The following is an 18,128-nucleotide window of genomic DNA, read 5'->3' on the forward strand; positions in this document are numbered from 1 at the left end:
ACCCACCATGAAATAAGGCAAATTAGACAAGCATGGCTGACCAACCATTAAATAAGGCAATATAAACAAGCATGACTGACCAACCGTGAAATAGGGCAAATTAGACAAGCATGACTGACCCACCATGAAATAAGGCAAATAAGACAAGCATGACTGACCAACCATGAAATAAGACAAGCATGACTGACCAACCATGAAATAAGACAAGCATGACTGACCAACCATGAAATAAGGCAAATAAGACAAGCATGACTGACCAACCATGAAATAAGGCAAATTAGACAAGCATGACTGAGCCACCATGAAATAAGGCAAATAAAACAAGCATGACTGACCAACCATGAAATAAGGCAAATAAGAAAAGCATGACTGACCAACCATGAAATAAGGCAATATAGACAAGCATGACTGACCAACCATGAAATAAGGCAAATTAGACAAGCATGACTGACCCATCATGAAATAAGGCAATATATACAAACATGACTGACCAACCGTGAAATAGGGCAAATTAGACAAGCATGACTGACCCACCATGAAATAAGGCAAATAAGACAAGCATGACTGACCCACCATGAAATAAGGCAAATAAGATAAGCATGACTGACCCACCATGAAATAAGGCAAATAAGACAATCATGACTGACCAACCATGAAATAAGGCAAATAAGACAAGCATGACTGACCAACCATGAAATAAGACAAGCATGACTGACCAACCATGAAATAAGGCAAATTAGACAAGCATGACTGACCCACCATGAAATAAGGCAAATAAGACAACCATGACTGACCAACCATGAAATAAGGCAAGCATGACTGACCAACCATGAAATAAGGCAAGCATAACTGACCAACCATGAAATAAGGCAAGCATAACTGACCAACCATGAAATAAGGCCAATAAGAAAAGCATGACTGACCCACCATGAAATAAGGCAAATTAGACAAGCATGACTGACCCACCATGAAATAAGGCAAATAGGACAACCATGACTGACCAACCATGAAATAAGCAAGCATGACTGACCAACCATGAAATAAGGCAAGCATAACTGACCAACTATGAAATAAGGCCAATAAGACCAGCATGACTGACCAACCATGAAATAAGGCAAATAAGACAAGCATGACTGACCAACCATTAAATAAGGCAAATAAGAAAAGCATGATTGACCAACCATGAAATAAGGCAAATTAGACAAGCATGACTGACCCACCATGAAATAAGGCAATATAAACAAGCATGACTGACCAACCATGAAATAAGGCAAATTAGACAAGCATGACTGACCAACCATGAAATAAGGCAAATTACACAAGCATGACTGACCAACCATGAAATAAGGCAAGCATGACTGACCAACCATGAAATAAGACAAGCATGACTGACCAACCATGAAATAAGACAAGCATGACTGACCAACCATGAAATAAGGCAAATAAGACAAGCATGACTGACCAACCATGAAATAAGACAAGCATGACTGACCAACCATGAAATAAGGCAAATTAGACAAGCATTACTGACCCACCATGAAATAAGGCCAATAAGACAACCATGACTGACCAACCATGAAATAAGGCAAGCATGACTGCCCAACCATGAAATAAGGCCAATAAGACCAGCATGACTGACCCACCATGAAATAAGGCAAATTAGACAAGCATGACTGACCAACCATGAAATAAGGCAAGCATGACTGACCAACCATGAAATAAGGCAAGCATGACTGACCAACCATGAAATAAGACAAGCATGACTGACCAACCATGAAATAAGGCAAATAAGACAAGCATGACTGACCAACCATGAAATAAGACAAGCATGACTGACCAACCATGAAATAAGGCAAATAAGACAACCATGACTGACCAACCATGAAATAAGGCAAATTAGACAAGCATGACTGACCCACCATGAAATAAGGCAAATAAGACAACCATGACTGACCAACCATGAAATAAGGCAAGCATGACTGACCAACCATGAAATAAGGCAAGCATAACTGACCAACCATGAAACAAGGCCAATAAGACCAGCATGACTGACCCACAATGAAATAAGGCAAATTAGACAAGCATAACTGACCCACCATGAAATAAGGCAAATAAGACAACCATGACTGACCAACCATGAAATAAGCAAGCATGACTGACCAACCATGAAATAAGGCAAGCATAACTGACCAACTATGAAATAAGGCCAATAAAACCAGCATGACTGACCCACCATGAAATAAGGCAAATAAGACAAGCATGACTGAACAACCATTAAATAAGGCAAATAAGAAAAGCATCATTGACCAATCATGAAATAAGGCAAATTAGACAAGCATGACTTACCAACCGTGAAATAGGGCAAATTAGACAAGCATGACTGACCAACCATGAAATAAGGCAAGCATGACTGACCAACCATGAAATAAGACAAGCATAACTGACCAACTATGAAATAAGGCCAATAAGGCCAGCATGCCTGACCCACCATGAAATAAGGCAAATAAGACAAGCATGACTGACCAACCATTAAATAAGGCAAATAAGAAAAGCATGATTGACCAATCATGAAATAAGGCAAATAAGATAAGCATGACTGACCCACCATGAAATAAGGCAAATTAGACAAGCATGACTGACCAACCATGAAATAAGGCAAATTAGACAAGCATGACTGACCAACCATTAAATAAGGCAAATTAGACAAGCATGACTTACTAACCGTGAAATAGGGCAAATTAGACAAGCATGAGTGACCAACCATGAAATAAGGCAAATAAGGCAAGCATGACTGACCAACCATGAAATAAAGCAAGCATGACTGACCAACCATGAAATAAGACAAGCATTACTGACCAACCATGAAATAAGGCAAATAAGACAAGCATGACTGACCACCATGAAATAAGGCAAATAAGACAAGCATGACTGACCAACCATGGAATAAGACAAGCATGACTGACCAACCATTAAATAAGGCAAGCATGACTGACCAACCATGGAATAAGACAAGCATGACTGACCAACCATGAAATAAGGCAAATAAGACAAGCATGACTGACCAACCATGAAATAAGGCAAATAAGACAAGCATGACTGACCAACCATGAAATAAGGCAAATTAGACTAGCATGACTGACCAACCATGAAATAAGGCAAATAAGACAAGCATGAATGACCAACCATTAAATAAGGCAAATAAGAAAACCATGACTGACCAACCATGAAATAAGGCAAATTAGACAAGCATGACTGACCAACCATGAAATAAGGCAATATATACAAACATGACTGACCAACCGTGAAATAGGGCAAATTAGACAAGCATGACTGACCCACCATGAAATAAGGCAAATAAGACAACCATGACTGACCAACCATGAAATAAGGCAAGCATGACTGACCCACCATGAAATAAGGCAAGCATGACTGACCCACCATGAAATAAGGCAATATATACAAACATGACTAACCAACTGTTAAATAGGGCAAATTAGACAAGCATGACTGACCAACCATGAAAAAATGCAAATTAATTATTTGAGGAAGATCAGTGATTGAATAAGGCAAATTAGACAAGAAAAAAGGCAAGCATGACTGACCAACCATGAAATAAGACAAGCATGACTGACCAACCATGAAATAAGGCAAATAAGACAAGCATGACTGACCAACCATGAAATAAGGCAAATAAGACAAGCATGACTGACCAACCATGAAATAAGGCAAATTAGACAAGCATGACTGACCCACCATGAAATAAGGCAAATAAGACAAGCATGACTGATCAACCATTAAATAAGGCAAATAAGAAAAGCATGACTGACCAACCATGAAATAAGGCAAATTAGACAAGCATGACTGACCCACCATGAAATAAGGCAAATTAGACAAGCATGACTGACCAACCATTAAATAAGGCAATATAAACAAGCATGACTAACCAACCGTGAAATAGGGCAAATTAGACAAGCATGACTTACCCACCATGAAATAAGGAAAATAAGACAAGCATGACTGACCAACCATGAAATAAGGCAAGCATGACTGACCAACCATGAAATAAGACAAGCATGACTGACCAACCATGAAATAAGGCAAATAAGACAAGCATGACTGACCCACCATGAAATAAGGCAAATAAGACAAGCATGACTGACCCACCATGAAATAAGGCAAATTAGACAAGCATGACTGACCAACCATGAAATAAGGCAAATTAGACAAGCATGACTGACCAACCATGAAATAAGGCAATATAGACAAGCATGACTGACCAACCATGAAATAAGGCAATATATACAAACATGACTGACCAACCGTGAAATAGGGCAAATTAGACAAGCATGACTGACCCACCATGAAATAAGGCAAATAAGGCAAGCATGACTGACCCACCATGAAATAAGCCAAGCATGACTGACCCACCATGAAATAAGGCAAGCATGACTGACCCACCATGAAATAAGGCAATATATACAAACATGACTAACCAACTGTTAAATAGGGCAAATTAGACAAGCATGACTGACCAACCATGAAAAAATGCAATATATACAAAGATGACTGACCAACTGTTAAATAAGGCAAATTAATTATTTGAGGAAGATCAGTGATGGAATAAGGCAAATTAGACAAGAAAACCATGATTATCATGAGTCACATTTTCAAGTTGGTGTGGATTATGAACCCATGTTAGTTATTTTTCGCCATTGCTTCTGATCTAGAGCAAGTTAGTTGATGGACTTCCAACTGTTGAGAGACGGCCAATCAAAAACATTTCCTCTCTGTCTTCTCTTTGGCTTTCCTCTGCCTCTTTTGCCTTCCAACATACCCTCCAAGCATAACTTTGACATGACCAGTGGTTGATCGTTTGACATGGCCAAAAAGTTTAAGTCTTGATTTTATCAAATAGAAGGGGTAGGGGAAATCATGAAATAAGGCAAATTAAACACCATGACAGATCAGCCATGACGTAAGGCAAATATAGAGCAGTTGTATAAAATGAGGTCTCATCATATTGGCCAAGCTAACAACTTGGAATCATTTATCATTTAAGTTTTTCTTTATGCATGACAAATGATCTGAACTCTTTCGCAAAACCAAATAGAATATATAAAATGGTTACAATGGGAAATGGCGGAAGCTACTTAACCCTAACTTGTATATTTTGGCAATTCGGAAGTGTAACTGATTGTTCAAAAGGAGGTAACTGTTTCCTTAAAAGATTTGTCCACTTTTACAAAGAATTTTTTTTTTTACATGGTAGTCACCACTTATCAAGGCCCAGAAGCCACTCGAGGATAAGGATTATTGCGTATACAGTAACCAATGAGATAATATCATAGTAATCGTTAGTAATGGAGATTTGATAAAGTGTCTTACTTAAGGGGGCGGTTTATCAGGAATTTGTTTATGTTGGACTTGAAGACATCCAAGTTGTAGTCAGGTGGGAAACAGGCAAACGGAAGAGAGTTCCACAGGTGTGCACTTCTAAGAAAGAAGCTTTGTTCATGGAATCTACGTTTTGGTTTAGGCACAAATAAAGAGTGGGGAAAATTATTGACAGTGGTTTCAGCTAGACGAGTGTTTTTTGTGACAGCTTTGCGAGGGGGGGGACCAGACATTGGAGCTCAGACGAGCACTTGCCATGGAAGTAACGATAAAACAAAAACAGGCTTGCAACGTCTCTTCTGTGGGAGAGAGGTTGCAGGGAAGAGAAAAGGGCATCCCCCACTAATCCACAAAGTCTATTTTGTACTCTGTCAAGGCAGGATAGGCTGTTTTTATCAGCTCCTGCCCAGACGTGGCATCAGTACTCCATCCTTTGACATACCTGGCTTTTGTACAGATGGGGAATTGTATCAATAGTGAGATATCTAATGGAGCGGTAGAAGGACCCTATCGTTTTTCCAGCGACCTTGGCAACAGACTTGATGTACGTGTTCCATTTCAGATCAGGAGTAAAGGTCAATCCTAGAAGCTTATCAAAACATGGAGCCCCCCTAAGACGAGAGCAATCCATTTCAATTGATGTCAGATGGGGGATCAGAGCGTTGATGATGTAAAGATAGGAGCTTTGGGACGCTAAAACATTTGAAGAATTGTAAGAAAAGAAGGATACGACTTTTTTAACAAAAATTTTTTTTGCAACTATATTTAATCATATATTTTTTATTAGAATCCTTTGAGATGAGTAATTTATTTATTTATTTGCGGACTGTTATCCTCATCTTCATAGTTATTGTTTAAACAGGTTTCAGCCAACTTTCTCTGGCCTTCGTCAGGTTATTAACCACGATGGGATAGGAATGATGAATCTCTTAACTGCATCCTCAGCAATTACTGCCTTCCATAGTTGTTGTCTCACCACATTTTTATTCCAACTAATCCTTTCGCCTGCTTTGAGTAGGATTGAAACCACTATCTTCCACCTGGAACCAGAGATTCAACGCCTCTATCCACTACACCATGGGCCCGAAAAGCAATCAAGGTTGGATTTTTTAGTGTTATAAATCCAAGTTTTCTTTCTTATTGTGTCTTCCATTGTCAGGTTTGTACTCACAGTCTAATATATAAACGTTGGTCTGTCTGCCTGCATGTCTGTGTCTCCATATTTTCAAACTCTATCTCTTCTGAAACTAAAAGTCGCAGAGCGGCGCTAGGGGCCTCAAAGGATTGGATTTTTTATGGGCCGTTCTTCACGGGCTTTTAGTCGGTTAAAATAGTTTTAAAGGGGTCAAAAATAGATCAAAATTGAAAAAAATCGTAAAACATTTTGTATATTCATCTTAGCTTATTTTTGATTGGTTTATATTCGTGTCATGTTGGTATAGTGGTAACGTCACCAGCTTTGAATGCTACAGGTTGGGTTTCGATTCTAGTTGATTGTACCTAAATACTTATTTTTACTTTTAAATCACAACTCCATAATAATTTATATGAAATCTGGACAAATGAAAATATATTTAAGCGTATTTTACGCCTGGGCAAAGCCCCAACTCCCCGCTAGTATTATATATTATTTTTATCGGAATCCTTTGAGATGAGTAATTTGTATAAATTGAGGATAACAGTTCACAAATAAATAAATAAATGTACTTTATTTTATTTATTTTTTTTTTTTTGACAAAGGCATCACCAAATTATCAAGGCCAATAGGCCACTCAAGGATAAGGGTTAAAGAGTGTACAGTAGAAATTGGAAAATATAGTAATCATTAGTAATGAAAATTCAGTAAATGTAACAAAGTTTTATAACAATAATAACAAAAAAATATAAGCTTAAACATTAAAAAACAAAAACATTTTTATTATTATTACAATTCTTCTGCAAGTATCATCACATTTTTCCTTCTTGTTTGTAAAAGTTTTGTTAACGTTATAAAACTTTATTATATTAAATGAAGTAGTTGAAAAAAAAAAATTTGTTATTAACGTTATAAAACTTGATTATATTAAATAGACTAGTTAAAAAAAAATTTTTTTATTAACGTTATAAAACTTGATTATATTAAATAAAGTAGTTAAAAAAAAAATTTTTTTTCTTACAATTACTCGAATGTTTTGTTGAAGAAAAATGACAGCAACGTCGCTTTTACATTTTTTTTATAATTAATGTTTTTTTGTTTTTTTTTACATAGGCATCACCACTTATCAAGGCCCAGAGACCACTCGAGGATAAGGGTGAAGAGTGCACAGTAGTCAATTGGACAATATATTAATCTTTAGTAAAATCTGTTAATTTAAGTGAAACGGCTCATCAAGAACTTGTTTACGTTGGACTTGAAGACAATCATATTGTAGTCAGATGGAAAGCAGGAAAACGGAAGACAATTCCACAAGCGTGCAGTTCTAAGAAAGAAGCTTTGTTCATGGAATCTATGTTTAGGTTTAGGCACAGATAAAGAGTGGGGGGGAATTATTGATAGTGTTTTCAGCTAGACGAGTGTTTCTTGTGAAAGTTTGGCAAGGGGGGGGCATAGATTGAAGCTCAGTCGAGCACTTGCCATGAAAATAACAATAAAGTAGAGACAAGTGTTTAAAAAAGTTTTTTTTTTAAATAGTCATATCTTTCTTTTCTTATAATTCGTCGACTGTTTTAGTGTCCCAAATTATTATATGGGGAAAAAAAAATGAGCATATCTATTAGCGATATAGTTAACTTCCTTATTAGAACAATCAGTTAACCTTCCGAATAACCTATATCTTATTAGTTGTACATAACCAACGTTACGATAAACCAGCGACACAGATTGTAAGAATCAAAAGGAAAAAATACACCGAAGTGGAGATAGAGACAAGAAAACAAGGATGGAAACAAAATAAGCGAGCAGGGAAGTTCCTAGAGGAGCTGAACCAGGAGTACATAGGCAAGGATGCTTCACTCCAATGGCTAAAGATTGGGAGACTTCCATTTGATGAGGAAAGACTTATTATAGCCGGGCAAGATCAAATGGATTTTAAAAAATGGCTGGCCTACAAATAAATGGCCAGTGGTAGGTTTTGCCACTCAGCGATTGAAAGCCCAAGCCATCTAATTTCTGCATGTCCAATCTTATTGACAGATGCCCATTACACTGCTTGTCACAACGAAGTATGTAAGTACCTCCACTGGAAGATCTGCGGAGAGATGCAACTTGACAGATCGTCGAACATCTGGGAACATGAACCACCACCGATAACATCAAACGGAAAAGTGACCGTGTTCTATGACAAAGACATACAGGCAGGCAGATAGATAAAAGACAAGGCCATCAAAGCAGATATTGTTATATGGAACAAGCCTAAAAGAATTGCATTCATTGTCGATGTCACAGTTTCAAATGATTTCGGCCTTAACAGAGCTGAACGGGAAAAAATAACAAAATATCAGAACCTAAAAAATGATCTAAAAATGACATGGTCTCTGAAAGAAATAAGCATTATACCGGTTGTGATCGGAGCAACTGGCTTAATGAAAAAGAATCTTCAGAAATACTTTGAAACAATCTTTGGAAGACCAAGCTGTAACGAAATACAAATAGCAGCCATAAAGGGAACAGCATCTATTCTTAAAAGAGCTGTCTCGGATATAAAGTTAAATCATAACAGAATCAAGTGTTAGCTCCAGAAGGAGTTAGCTCCCTTGATCTCTTAAAACTTACTGAAGTTTTAAATAAGTAAAAAAAAGTGAGTCATTTTATTTTAATTTTTGTTTTGCATTTGTTTTTATGTTTGTACCATTTTGATCAGACAATACCATTTATTTAAATAGAACTTAGTGGACCAAGCAGGGAATAAGGACTCTGGCCGGATTCACTTAGATAAGGACAGACTTCGAGTAACACCGGTTTAACCTTCATCTTGGTATGCTTGAGCAGATTTCTTTGACCAAAACAGCGTTTTGTTTTTTTTGTCTTTTTTTATACATTTATGCAATTTTAATTAATCTTTGAATTGATATTTTTATTAAAAAAAAAAAAGAAATAATAAATAATAAGTTATATTATTTATTTGTGACCAAAATTGATTTTTTTTATCGAGAGTGCATTTATTTATTTATTTTTTTAATAAAACTATTTTAACCAAAATTTGTATTAATATTTTTATCAAATGAAGATTTACAATTAAAAAGTTGGGGTTTGTATTACTATACACATAGATTCTTAAAAGTTATCAAAAAAACAAAACAAAAAAAAACAACAAAAAAATATATGTTATTAGAAAATTCAAAACTGCGCCAGACTCTCTGTTGAACACGGTAAGTTTGGGAAAATAAGTTAAAACTAAAAAACTAAACAAAATAATATTAGAAACTCACTCAATATATGTTATCATAACAGGCTTACATATACTTGGTGGGTTTTTAACAGTATTTTGTATATTTTTTTAGTTTATCTCATTTTCCCAAGCTTATCATGTTCAACAGAGAGTCCCCCGCCATTTGCAATTTTCAAATACATCAATAAACATTGTATGTTTTTCGAGCCGAATAAACATGTTACATTAAATAAAAACACTAAAAAATTATCCAGTTAGGTAGAAAAGTAACTTATGTTGCCTTTGATAACATTCATTTGTTATGTATTTGTTTTTTGACAACTTTTTCGAATGTATGTGTATAGTAATACAAACCCAAAAGTTGATTGTTAGGGTTATTCGGGTCTATTTGAACGAATATCACATTTAAAATTATCACCAGCGAGTAGTTGTTTATAAGTAAAAAAAAAACAAAAAACAAGTCAATTTGGCCTAGTAGTACCGTCCGCGAAAGGAAGTTTATTTTTATTTTTTTTTTTTTATTTTTAGATAGGGGGACATTTTTATTTCTCACTTTTTTTTAGGAGGAAGGGATTCAAATCTGATTTTGTTTTTTGCATTTATATATTTACAAAACTTAAAAAATTTTGAGTGAATTTTCGTGACACTGAGTGCGTTTCATCTTCTTGCGTTCAAGCGGATTTTTACAACCAAAAGTGCATTTCTTATATATTTACACAACTTCCTTACAGAAAAAAGCAGAATAAAACATATTAGCTTTGACAGGAAAGATCATGGGTAGAAGAAGCAGTGGACGACAGCAAGAAATATACGTTGAAAGTTTGAATATCTGAGCAACATCAAAAATGATAAGCAACAATAAATTCATGAATAAATCAACATAAGCTTTGACTGGTGGTACAAATGGGATCCTGTCCCCCGATTGTTTGTTTTTTGGCACTAGAGAACCTTCCGAGGCTACCCTACCACTACCCCCCCCCCCATCTTTTTGTTTTTATCACCCCCTGGTCAACCCCTACTCGAAGGTCGCCACCTAATATATTCCCCCTTTTTTGTTTTTAACAATCTATTTATTTTACTCCCTACAGCCGATATGAATTCTTCCCAATCCCCATTAGGGATCTCCCCGCTTGTTTTCGGTGCCCCGGAAAACAGTAGGTGATCTAACTTTCTAGATTAGCTCAGGGAGGGACCTTACTAACAATGCGATAGGAATTTTTATTGTTTTAGTATATTTCTTCTAGATTTGCCACTCCCCAACACGAACTGTTTTTCTTCCAAATTCAAGAACTTTTTATTTTCCAATGAATTGAACTTTTTCACACACACACACATTTTATTTAATAAAAAAAAAAAAAATGCACACACACAGAAATTATATATATATCCTTTTTGCAAAAACGCTGGGGTTTTCATTAGTTAGTTTAGAGTCCACAGAGTGAACGAGGTATTGTGGTAAATGTTGCCAGTCAAGAGTAAAGTCGCCAAAGACTCAAATTTTTACTTTAGTTACAAAGACCCTGCAACACTCCCCTCCTCAGATCTTATAGGGCCTTGTGCCTAAATTTGTTTTGTCTTTTGGAGATTTTACTTTTTTAAATTTTTTAATTTTATATTGGAATTTTTTTAATTGTATTTTTTTCTTTAAACGAAATAAATTAAATATAAAGATCAAAGTGTAGTATCTGTTCCGGCAGATACTGCAAGCAAAGGCCATATGTGGGCGCAACCCCACATATAAGACCTTGGTCTATTTAGGGGCAACCCTTCATACCAATTATCACTATCCAGCTCCCCTACTCCCCGGGGAGTTGGTCCCCATTTCCCCTTCACTTCTCACTTTAAAAATCGGCCTTGTGCCTAATTTGCTCAGTGTGGGAGCAAATAAATACCTCAAAGTGTAGTATCTGTTCTTCAGATGCTGCACTTCTATTTCTTGTTCTCTGTCTGTGGAGGAGAAATCCTTCACGACTGAGACAATTTTTATTTTTGTTCCTTTTCTCCATGTTAAAAAACGACCCTGGTGTCTAACTCTGTCCCATGGGGAGGCATTGTAAATAGGAACAATAAAGTCATGAATGCCTTGAGAGAGAGAGAGATGGAGAACCATTGCAGTCAATTCCTGTACCAGGCAGGACACCACTTAATGATGTTGACACAACTTTAATTAATCTTTGAGTTAATATTTTTATTAAAAAAATAATTAAATGAATAAAAATTAATAATAATGAGTTATATTATTTATTTCCGACCAAAATTGATTTTTTATGAAGAGTGCGTTTATTTATCAAATATTTTTAATAAAACTGTTTCAACCAAAGCAAAAGCCAACTTTTTAATTGTAAGCTTTAATTTGGTAATATATCAATCCAAATTTTGGTTTAAATATCAAAAATTTGTAAATAAATGTACTCTCCATAAAAAAAAATCAATCTTGGTTATGAATAAATAATATAACTCGTTTTTTTATTATTATTATTTTGGTACTTGTACAGTTTAGTTAAGACATTAAAAAATGAAAATATCGAAAAAAGGTTATATTTCACGTATCCGTTATGAAACAAAGTTCTCTGAAAAAACATTTCACTTAATTTCATCAAGTAGTTTTTTTTTTTTTACAGCGAAAAAACAATTTGTTATGATACTGAGCAAAAGGTTCGATTTTTAGGAAGAAAAGCTAGAATTAAAGAGGGGGAGGGGGGTCGGTGCTTTACATTGAGTTATCTCCCAGTGGCATGTTGTTCAGCTTCAAATTTCACAATGGCTGACTTCAACGCGCTCTCATAAGAACGTGTTTTTCTGCTGTAAAAAAAAAAACAAAAGAAAATACTCGATCAAATTAAATGAATTTTTTTTATTTTGGAGATCTTCAGTCCCAAACGGATACGTACAATATAACCTTTTTTCGATATTTTCATTTTTTTAATGTCTTGACTAAACTGTACAAGTGCCATTATTTTTAATAAAACTAAAATCTGCCTGAAAATTAAAACGATTTGTAAATATAAAAACGCACTCTGTGTCACAAAAATTCACTCAAAAATTTTTAAGTTTTGTAAGTATATAAATAAAAATAAAAATAACGGCAAATTTGAATTCTCCTTTACTAAAAAAACGAAATAAAAATGAGTACTCCTTGGGCGTTGAGTTCCATAGCGACCAGCATAAAAAAAACAAGCAAAGCACACGTAACATGTTTTTATTTACTGACGTTGTCGTAGTAACTAAACGATTATTTGTCACATTATTTATTTATTTTGAAAAAGTTTTGCTCTTTATCAATACTAAAAAAAAAAAATTGCTAAACATTTATTAATAATGTCTCACTTTTACAGACATTTGTTTTTTAATTTCTTTTTAAATAACGACTTATCGACTTTTTTTTAATAGCATTTGCGGATGATGGGTAAAAAACCAAAAAATAACTAAACCATTTACTGATAATTTCTCACTTTTACAAATATTTTTAACAAATAAATGTTATCAAAGAAATTGTCAGTAAATCGTTTAGTTTTTTTTTTTGTTTTTTTTTACCCATCCGCAAATGCTATTAAAAAAAAAAGTCGATAAAAGTCATCATTTAAAAAGAAATTTAAAAACAAATGTCTGTAAAAGTGAGACATTATTAATAAATGGGGTTTGTATTACTGTACACATACAGGGTGGTTACAAAGTCTGGCAACATAATGTAGCCAGACTTTGTAACCACAAAAATTTCATGCGCAAGCAACTTTGAGTGGGTATCCATAGTCTGTCCAAGACTAAAGTAGCCCGCTGCTATATATAATATATATATATATATATATATACAGGGTGGTTACAAAGTCTGGCAACATAATGTAGCCAGACTTTGTAACCACCCTGTAGATGTGTATTCGTGTGTAGTTGTATTTTCTTGTATGTACATATATATATATATATATATATATATGGGTTTGTATTACTGTACACATAGATTCGAAAAAGTTGTCAAAAAACAAATATATAACAAATAAATCTTATCAAAGGCAAGATAAGTTAATTTTCTACCAAACTGGATATAATTTTCGTGTTTTTATTCAATGTAACATGTTTATTCAGCTCGAATAGCATACAGTGTTTACCGATGTATTCGAAAATTCAAGATGGCGGCCGATTCTCTCTTTAACACGGTAAGTTTGGAAAAAGGTGTAATAAATAATAAACTAGACAAAATACTGTTAGAAATTCGCTCAATATATGTTACCGTGACATAACTTGACATATATTCGGTGGTTTTTAATAGTATTTTGTCTAGTTTATTATTTATAACACCTTTTCCCGAACTTACCGTGTTAAAGAGAGAATCGGCCGCCATCTTGAATTTTCCAATACATCGGTAAACACTGTATGCTATTCGAGCTGAATAAACATGTTAAATTGAATAAAAACACGAAAATTATATCCAGTTTGGTAGAAAAGTAACTTATCTTGCCTTTGATAACATTTATTTGTTATATATTTGTTTTTTGACAACTTTTTCGAATCTATGTGTACAGTAATACAAACCCACTTTTTTTTTTTATTGTCACAACAACTGCTTGCCGGTAACAATTTTAAATGTGATATTCGTTCAAAACAGACCGGAATAACCCTAAAAATCAACTTTTTAATTAAGTTTTCATTTGATAAAAATATCTGAAAAATTTTGATTTAAATACTTTTATTAAAAAGTTTGTAAAGAAATGTACTTTCCATAAAAAAAATCAATTTTGTGTCGTGAATAAATAATAGAACTCGTTATTATCTTTATTATATTTTTAATTAAAAAATATCAATCCAAATTAAATCAATCCTAATTAAAGTCGTGTAAATATTAGGTATGGACAAAAATGGGGGACCTAGTTTTGAAAGCCGATTTATCATAATTTTTTTGTAGGGTTCCGACTACTTTTTGATCGTATTTGAAAGATTAAAGACTAAATCTAATTTCCAAAAGGAAAAAAATATTTGTACACGTGAAAAAAAATATTATGAAAAATGTTTTCACAGCGAGCTACCCAATTCAGCTAAATTTTGAAGTTAAATAAATTCATTGTAAAAACTCCTTTAAAAGATAAATATTAGTTTTCTGGGTCTATTTAAAAGATAAGTAGTCAAGTAAAGTCCTAAGATATTGAATTAAATAAAAAAAAAAAAACACCTTGTTTGTACAAAAAATAAATTAATTAGCCCAAAAACCGAGTGATTCTGTCGTTCGCAAAACGCAACAAACTAAAATTTTGTAGACACAAAAATTACGAAGGCCCAAAATTTCAGGCGGTCGAAATACTGAAAATGACGTCATGTAATTAAAAGCGAAGTTCTTCTTTTTTTTTTACATTCCTTTTTGAACGTTTGTATTAATTTTTGCATTTTTTAATTTAATTATTTTTCTATGTTCTTATTTTTAAATTAATTTTTTTTCTTAATTATTGTTCAATATTATATAAAAAAATATGTTACGCCGAAAGTTTCACATTCTTGCAAGCAAGGAAATTATTAAAATCTTGCATATAAAAATTATGTGAAACCTGTAATTTAAAAAAAAAATGAAGAAATATTTTTTGCAATTATAATTTTTTTGTGTGAAAAATATTAAATAAGCAATGCTTAATTCAATGGTAATATCGGTAGTTCGAGAAATTCATTTTTCTTTGAGTTATATCGAATTCATTAATACGAATTTAGAGGCTTTTTTCGTAATGTTCCTATAAAAATTATTTTATTTTATTTTTATTGTTACAAATTACGATGCTTTATTTATATAAAAAAGCAAAAATAAAGTCTTGCGTTTTTTATTTACTACTGAAAACTATAACTTTAGTAAAGGTATATATTTTTTTTTTAAAACAAAATAATACATTTCCACTCGGATTTAAATAAAAATAATTATTTCGCGATCATTATTTGATAAATACTGAAAATTTAATTAAAATTGGTTAATTTTCTGGTTTTTGGTGATTTTTTTTTTTAAATAAAGGGAAGGGTCAAAATGTTTATACATTTTGAGCATCGCCATTCATTTTGCCCTACCTAGTAAATATATAAAAAACACACTTTGGTCGTGAAAATCCACTCAAGCGTATCAAGGTGAAGATTAAACTGGTCTCACCTGAAATCTGTCCTTTTTTAAGTGAAGCCGGACAGGGACCTTATTTCTTGCTCTGTCCAATTCAGTTGTTCTAGCCTTGCAGACCAGTAATAACAAAGACAAACACATGGTATAAAAGTTTAGTTGGTCTCAAGGATGTGAGAAAAAGAGATTGATTTTCAGATGGATCTGGTACAAGTTCAACTGTGTCAATGGAATGGCTGTGACCTTTCATTGAGGTCATTAGGGTATGGGGGCAAGTAAATCAAAACCAGATCTGAAAGGTTAAAAATTGTTTTCGTCTGATAGCAAAAAAACTCATGAATAGCAAAGACAAGGGGCAATGCATAATCCTTCTGAGAGATAAGAAAAAGTACAGAGTGCTTTTTAGAGGTGGCAAACTTTAAATTGACAACTCTATTTTCTTTAACTGCAGATTTGGCAATTATCAGTTATTTTGAGTTCAGCTTCATTTAGCCATACTTCTTGAAGAGACTGACACCTGAACAGCATTTACAAATTTATTTTGCAAATCATTTTGAAACATTTGATTAATGAATAAGTTCATGAAATGGACCTGTCAACTGGCCACCTCGCTCATGTGATCTAACCCCATTAGATTATTTTCTTTGGTGATTGTTATGTTTGACGTTCATCTTCGTCGCCAACTGCTATGTTTGCAGGTTGAACCAAATAACGTATAAGGCAATACAAATGAAGACTCAACAAACAAAGGTAGATAAATAAGAAGTGTATTAGGAAAAGTATATTCACAGTATATTTACATAATGGTTGTCAGGTAAGAGAGTCTTGGCTGGAGAACATATCTGCTCTCGGGTCGGCCTTTGTGGCTTCTGGTTAACACACACTCAGACTAACCGAGTCTTGCTATTTATGTGTAATATTATCCACATATGTAAATGAATGGGTGCCACCACAACAGTGATATATAAAGTCTCATGTCTACATTGATAAACCAGACATAATAGACCACTTGGAAGGCAACATTCTACGCATAATTGCAGAAATACAGCCTAATTTAATGCATAAAGTTGGTGAAAATTGGACTTCTAGATTGCGCCAAATTTGCATGAGTCATAGAGGCCATATGCGTAAAATTATATTAAATAAATAAAATTATATTAAATAAATAAAATTATATTAAATAAATAAAATTCCTAAATTTAATCTTTGGAATAAACCACATATTTGTATAATAAACAATATTTTAATTTAAAGTTCGCCGCCTCAAAAAAAAAAAATCTATCAGCTCACCTGCCACAGGTGACACATCCTTGAATATCCATCAAGATAAACTGTCCTGAAGTGCCACCCAACCGGGTGCCAATGGAATATTTGTATTCGCAACAACTGTGAACTCTAAGGTGCAGCATTCCGTTGATGTATATGTTGAGACGGAAAGGGAATGTTGAATGACGATAGGTGTTGAATTGGAAAATATCTATTAAAAAACAAAAAAAAAAAAACAAGTAGAAATAAAAATCATATCAATCTTGTAGGTGGCAGTAACAAATCTATCTCAGTTATCCAATAAAAACGCTTGAAATATGAATTAATACCGGTCAAACAATAAATAACAAAAAATGCATGCATGCATATAAGACTTGTTGTTACCGTTTTTTTTTTTTAAGTTTATTTTAGCATTTTTTTTTTTAATTATTGTTTTATTTTAAATTTATTTTAGCATTTTCTTTTTTAATTTTTTTTTAGTTTATTTTAGCATATTTTTTTAAAATTATTTTTTTATTTTAAGTTTATTTTATCATTTTTTTTAATTATTTTTATTTTAAGTTTATTTTATCATTTTTTTTTAATTATTTTTATTTTAAGTTTATTTTAGCATATTTTTTTTAATTATTTTTATTTTAAGTTTATTTTAGCATATTTTTTTTAATTATTTTTTTATTTTAAATTTATTTTAGCATTTTCTTTTTTAATTTTTTTTTTAGTTTATTTTAGCATATTTTTTTTAATTATTTTTTATTATAAGTTTATTTTAGCATTTTTTTTTAAATTATTTTTATTTTAAGTTTATTTTAGCATATTTTTTTTAATTATTTTTATTTTAAGTTTATTTTAGCATATTTTTTTTAATTATTTTTATTTTAAGTTTATTTTAGCATTTTCTTTTTTAATTTTTTTTTAGTTTATTTTAGCATATTTTTTTTTAATTATTTTTTATTATAAGTTTATTTTAGCATTTTTTTTAATTATTTTTATTTTAAGTTTATTTTAGCATATTTTTTTTAATTATT

The 18,128-nt window shown here is 32.9% G+C and overlaps 1 protein-coding gene across 9 annotated transcripts in view; it reads right to left on the reverse strand.

Annotated features, from left to right (window-relative positions):
* The window catches only part of LOC145296075 (uncharacterized), a 94,546-nt gene that overhangs the window by 30,408 nt on the left and 46,010 nt on the right, over positions 1-18,128 (reverse strand). For all 9 annotated transcript variants that reach the window (XM_080142201.1, XM_080142197.1, XM_080142198.1 and 6 more), the window contains one exon: positions 17,128-17,314. In XM_080142201.1, the coding sequence (XP_079998327.1) occupies positions 17,128-17,314 (187 nt within the window). The remainder of the gene's footprint in view (positions 1-17,127; positions 17,315-18,128) is intronic.

Source organism: Euprymna scolopes, chromosome 16, assembly GCF_053919585.1.
Source record: "Euprymna scolopes isolate OS-2025 chromosome 16, ASM5391958v1, whole genome shotgun sequence".
In the NCBI taxonomy this organism is placed as follows: Eukaryota; Metazoa; Mollusca; class Cephalopoda; order Sepiida; family Sepiolidae; genus Euprymna; species Euprymna scolopes.